At 33.2% G+C, this 6,697-nt stretch overlaps 2 protein-coding genes across 2 annotated transcripts; both read left to right on the top strand.

Moving 5' to 3' along the window:
* The first annotated feature begins 249 nt into the window (after positions 1-249).
* Positions 250-1,347, top strand: LOC110699777. The gene has a single exon (XM_021877293.1). It carries the CDS (start codon positions 250-252, stop codon positions 1,345-1,347), a length of 1,098 nt encoding a protein of 365 aa, XP_021732985.1.
* A 1,354-nt stretch (positions 1,348-2,701) lies between these two features.
* On the top strand, positions 2,702-3,369 carry LOC110699776. Its single transcript, XM_021877292.1, has 2 exons — positions 2,702-3,236; positions 3,356-3,369. Exons 1-2 carry the CDS (start codon positions 2,702-2,704, stop codon positions 3,367-3,369), a joined length of 549 nt encoding a protein of 182 aa, XP_021732984.1.
* Positions 3,370-6,697: the final 3,328 nt, after the last annotated feature.

Genomic DNA, 6,697 nt, shown 5'->3' with positions numbered 1-6,697 from the left:
CTGTCATTGTTGTCGTTTTGCTGTTTTTTTTGCAACTAACATGATTAATTTTTGTCTAATCATATAATTACTCACAATAATAAACCAAGGGGGAGAAAAGACTATATTATTTATGGTTTATTATTATTATTAAATTTAATTATCACGTGTCTTATTAACTTAATTATAAATATGGAAGAACTAAACATGTGAGTTGTACATATAATTTGTTATTATAAACTAATTATCACGAAATTTGTTGTAGCTAAAATGGGAGACCTTATGAAAAGACAGTTCAGCATCTTAGATTTATCTAGAAAGAAATTTCTGGAATGGAAAGTGGACGCAATGATGAATTTGAAAGCTCAAGGCTTGGAGCACACTGTTAAAGAAAATAAAAGTCCCTCTGGTCAAACAACTGATACTACCACTTCTGCAATGACTGTTGCAAAACCTGTTACTGAACAAGATAAGGCAAAAGCCTTAGTGTTGTTAAGGCATCATTTACATGAAGGCCTTAAAACTGAGTACATGATGGTTGAAGATCCCAAAGAATTATGGGATTGCCTTAATGAAAGATTTGGACACCACAAAAGGGTGCTCCTTCCTAAGGCATTATTTGACTGGACAAATTTACGGTTCCAGGATTTCAAATCTGTAATTGATTATAATTCAACCATACATGAGATAGTGTCTATATTGAGATACTGTGATCATCCAGTTTCGGACGAACAGATGATTGAAAAAACACTCACTACCTTTCATGCAAGTAACATACTGTTGCAAGAACAGTATTGTGAAAGAGGTTTTAAAAAGTTCAATGAATTAATGAGTGCATTGCTTGTTGCGGAACAAAATAGTGAACTTTTGTTGAAAAATCATAACCTGAGACCAACTGGGTCTTTGGCCACTCATCATGAGGCAAATGCAACAAATTCCTATCCACCCGAGTCAAATGCTACAAGAAGAGGTGGACGTGGAAATTACAATGGCCGTGGAAAAGGCCGTGGAAATTATCGCGGACGAGGCCGAGGACGTGGTAGAAACAATTTTCAAAGAAACAGTAATTTCAAAAATTTTGAAAAACAGAAGAGACAGTCATCTGGAAGCCACAAACAAACTCTTTCAAAAGGAAAAGACACATGTTACAGATGTGGCATGACAGGACATTGGGGACGTACTTGTCGTACGGCCAAACATTTGGTAGACCTTTACCAGGCTTCTGTAAAAGGCAAAGAGAAAAATGCAGAAGCAAATTATGTTAATGAAGAAAATGCTCCATGTCCTACCCTTGATGTGTCCGATTTCTTCATGGACAATGCTGAAACTGGGAATGATTTCATTCTTGGAGAAAACAACAATGCTTAGGTTCCCCATCTACTAATGTAACATATGCTATGTTTTAATGTATTTTCTTAGTTCCCTGTATTTTAAATTTCTAGTCATGTACTTTAAATCTTTATCATCAATAAAAGTTTGTATGCTATTATTCTAAACTAATCTTAAATTTATTTTATGAAGATATGGATCTACCTGAAGTTAGTTCCGAATATCAATGCCTTTTGGACAGTGGAACAACACATACTATCTTAAAAGATAGAAAATATTTTTCACAACTAAAGTTGTTTCAAGCAAATGTAAACACCATTTCCGGGTCAGCTAAATTAATTGAAGGATCTGGAAAGGCTTGTATAATGCTTCCAAATGGAACAAAATTAATAATCAATAATGCTTTATATTCGAGTAAATCTCGAAGAAATCTCATAAGCTTTAAAGATGTACGCCAAAATGGCTATCATCTAGAAACAATGACGACAGATCAAAAAGAGTATATATGCCTCACGGCAGAAAAACATGGCAAGAAACATATATATGAGAAATTGCTAGCATACTCTTCGGGGTTATACCGTATAAACATACGACCCGTGGAAATCAATATGATATCTAACCAGAAGTTAGATGACAAACATTTGATTATTTTATGGCATGATCGTTTGGGACATCCAACAACTGGGATGATGCAAAGAATAATAGCACATTCAGTTGGACATTCAATAAGAAATGTCAAAATTCCCCGATCAGATGAATTAACATGCTCTGCATGTTCACTTGGCAAATTAATAATAAGGCCATCTATGAACAAAATTGCTACTGAATCTCCAAAATTCTTGGAAATAATTCAGGGAGATATATGTGGGCCAATTAATCCAGCATGTGGACCATTTCGATATTTCATGGTTTTAATTGATGCCTCTACACGATGGTCACATGTTAGTCTACTTTCAAGTAGAAATGTTGCCTTAGCAAAATTACTTGCCCAAATCATAAATTAAGAGCACAATTCCCAGATCATACAATAAAGAAAATAAGACTTGACAATGTTGGGGAATTTACATCCCAAACATTTAATGATTATTGTATGTCAATTGGAATTGATGTTGAACACCCAGTAGCTCATGTTCATACACAAAATGGTCTAGCTGAATCACTAATTAAGAGATTACAATTGATTGCAAGACTATTATTAACGAGGTCAAGATTGCCATCATCTGCTTGGGGACATGCTATAATACATGCAGCAGCGCTAATTAGATTGAGACCTACAACTTATCATAAATTCTCACCACTACAACTTGTTTGTGGTCGAGAACCAAGTATCTCACATCTAAAAATCTTTGGTTGTGCTGTATATGTTCCCATTGCTCCACCCCAACGAACAAAAATGGGTCCACAAAGAAGGCTGGGAATTTATGTCGGGTTTGAATCCCCCTCTATAATTAAATACCTTGAACCATTGACTGGTGACTTATTTACGGCTAGATTTGCGGACTGTCACTTTAATGAAACAGTATTCCCAGCCTTAGGGGGAGAGAAAGTGGACCCACATAAGAAAGAAATTGAACTCATTTGGAATGCAACACAACTGTTGATGTTAGACCCACGAACAAATATGTGTGAACAAGAAGTTAAGAAAATTGTTCATTTACAAAGTGTTGCAAATCAATTGCCCGATGCATTTGTAGACACAAAGAAGGTGACAAAATCACATATACCAGCAGAAAATGCCCCTGCACGTATTGAAATCCCAACTGGTAATAAGGCCATAGAAAATGAATCTCAGGCACGTAGAAAGCGTGGAAGACCACTTGGTTCAAAAGATTCTAAGCCAAGGAAACTAAAAAGATTGGATGGAATAGAAAATGAGACTAATAATGTTCCCCCGTCAGAAGGTCAAGAAAGATCAAATGTGGATGAAAGTAAAGAAAATGATGATAATCCAAAAGGGGACGAACAAGAAGACAACCCTACGGGGAATGAACAAGATGTTCAAAACATCGATAACAATGAAATTTCAATGAATTACGTCTCTACAAAGACTCAGTGGAATAGGAAAGATGTTATCGTTAATGAAACATTTGCAAATTCCATCGCAATCGACATCGTGTCTGATGAAAATGATGTTGAACCAAGAACTGTAGAAGAATGTCGACGTAGGAGTGATTGGCCAAAGTGGAAGGAGGCAATGCTAGCTGAGTTAAAGTCACTTGAAAAACAAGAAGTTTTTGGGAAAATAACCCTTACACCAGCAGGTGTAAAACCCGTTGGATACAAATGGGTATTTGTAAGAAAACGTAATGAGAAAAATGAAATAGTTAGATACAAGGCAAGACTTGTAGCCCAAGGATTTTCTCAAATTCCAGGGATTGATTATGAAGAAACATATTCTCCAGTGGTTGATGCAACTACATTAAGATTTCTGGTAAGTTTGACAGTCACAAAAGGACTGCAAATGAGATTAATGGATGTAGTGACTGCGTATTTGTATGGGTCACTCGATACGGACATTTACATGAAAGTCCCCGAAGGACTAAAACTACCAGAAAACCACAAGCCTAGACAACTGCTTTCCATAAAACTAAAAAGGTCACTTTATGGATTGAAACAATCTGGAAGGATGTGGTACAACCGTCTGAGTGAATACCTTATGAGAGAAGGATTCAAAAACAACCAAGTTAGTCCCTGTGTTTTCATAAAGCGATCACAATCAGGATTCGCTATCATTGCAGTTTATGTTGATGATTTAAATATCATCGGAACCCCAAATGAACTCGAGAAAACTGCAAAATACTTGATGAAAGAATTTGAGATGAAAGACCTTGGGAAAACTAAATTTTGCCTTGGACTACAAATTGAGCACTTGAGTCATGGCATTTTTGTCCATCAATCAAACTATACAGAAAGAGTGTTGAAACGTTTCTTCATGGACAAAGCAACCCCAACCAACTTCCCAATGGTTGTTCGTTCTTTGAATATGAAAAATGATCCATTCAGACCCCGAGAAGAAAATGAAGAGATTATGGGTCCAGAAGTACCATACTTAAGTGCAATTGGAGCCTTAATGTACTTAGCTAACAATACTAGACCCGACATAGCTTTCTCTGTGAATTTGTTAGCCAGGCACAGCAATGCACCAACATATAGGCATTGGAAGGGAGTTCGACACTTACTCCGGTACCTACGAGGGACACAAGACCTTGGTTTATATTACCAACCAAAACAAGATGCTGCTCTCATTGGGTATGCAGACGCTGGATACTTATCAGATCCTCAAAATGCCAAGTCACAAAATGGATATGTATTCACTTATGGCGGCATTGCAATATCATGGAAATCAACAAAGCAGACATTGACCGCGACATCATCAAATCATGCAGAGTTGATAGCCCTCTATGAAGCAGGACGGGAATGTGTGTGGCTGAGGTCGATGATCAGTAATATCCAAAAGGAGTGTGGAATGAATGCAATAACAGAAGACCCAACCATCATCTTTGAAGACAATACAACATGTATCGCTCAAGTAACTGAAGGATATATTAAAGGAGATAAAACGAAACATATTGCCCCAAAACTGTTCTTCACACATGATCTGCAAAAGGACGAGGAAATAAATATCCAGCAAATTCAGTCTTGTGAAAATCTTGCCGACCTTTTCACCAAATCACTTCCTTCGAAGAAATTTGAACAGTTAGTTCACAAAATCGGAATGCGACATCTTCGTGAACTATGCTGAGATCAAGGGGATTATTATATGTATTGCACTCTTTTTCTCTTCGATCAGGTTTTTATCCCACCGGGTTTTTCCTGACAAGGTTTTTAACGAGGCAGTATACCAAAGCATATAATACAATAATATTGGTGTACTCTTTGGCTATGGGTCTTATCCCATAAAGTTTTACCTAACAAGATTTTTAGTGACATTCAAGGGGGAGTGTTAGAAGATAAGTCTAATAAGTGAATGCCAATTATTGATTTGATTACACAATGCTCATATAGGTCCAAACACTTGTGAACTCATATGGCTCTATGTGAGTAATTATTGTATTATTAGTGTAACTCATGGCTATAAATACAATGCCATAGAAGTAAGAATACAATGATAACACTACAACAATTTCACCCATCTTCTTTCACTCTTTTACTCCTTTTATTAATCAAAACTTTACTATCGGTAAATTCTTTAACATAGAAAAATAATATTCACATGTTTGTGTTTTTTGTATAGTATATATATATTGTCTATTTATAATTGAAAAAAAAAATCAAAATTATATTTTTGAGAGGATGTATACAAATCAATAATATCATCCTATCTTATATATTTGTGGATTAGCAAATAAATATCTTATGAAATTTTTTATCTAATCATGAAATGGGTTGCTAGATAAGATAAAAATTGAAAATTATTGTTTTTTTTTTTTGAATAATATTGATAAAGACTGAATGTTATTGCTATTTTTTTTTGTGTGAAGAATACTGATTTTTTTTTAAAAAAAAAAATTGAAGAATATTAGTTACTTATTAATAATTTATATTTCTTATAAAATGTTTTTTTAAAAAAAAAATTGATTGAACGTTTTCTTAAAAACAAAATGAACATATATTTTCCTTTTTCAAATATTTAATTTTAAAGTGTTTGTATATAATAATTGTATAATTTATAGTTTTTTTAAAATTAAATCCTAATATCAAAAGGTCATCTTTTATAAAAGATAATTTTTAGTTTTAAAATAATTTAAATCTTAATAAATCATTATTCGTCATTTATACCTACGTGGCAAAATTTTTAAATTTCATTCATCACTTTTGCTTATGTGGCGAGTGAATTTTTTAATTCTAAAATAAAATACAAATCTAATTTTAAATTGGTTGAAATAATACCTTTGCTTATGTGGCGTGCCAAATGCTCTCGAAAAATGCCTACTTTATTTATATATATTAGATTTATGTAAAATTTATGTCAAAAAATTTAAATAACCAAAATAAATGTTAGAGATTAAGAGATCACAAGAAATATAAAAAATAATATATAAAATAAAACGTACATCCCACGAGGTTAAATCTCACCAACTAATAAAAGGAGGCAATTTTCAAGAGTTTTGAGAGCTCCACATAGCAAAAGGTATTATTTTAGCCAATGAAAAAAAAAAGTTACATTTTATTTTATAATTTAAAATTCAATAGATGTTTAATTCAATTGCACATAGATAAAAAAAAATTATAATAATAATTGTTTAAGATTTAAATATTTTTCAAAATAAAAATTACCTGACAAATTCTAAATAAATACTAATTCTTTTTTTATTGAAGAAAAAGTAAATAGTAATTCTATTCATTCAAAAAATCAAAAATATTTTACGTACAAAACAAAGAAAAAAAT

The sequence above is a fragment of the Chenopodium quinoa genome, unplaced genomic scaffold, assembly GCF_001683475.1.
Source record: "Chenopodium quinoa cultivar QQ74 unplaced genomic scaffold, ASM168347v1, whole genome shotgun sequence".
In the NCBI taxonomy this organism is placed as follows: domain Eukaryota; kingdom Viridiplantae; phylum Streptophyta; class Magnoliopsida; order Caryophyllales; family Amaranthaceae; genus Chenopodium; species Chenopodium quinoa.
Note: the sequence above shows the minus strand (reverse complement) of the source record. Positions and strands in the feature narration are given on the sequence as shown.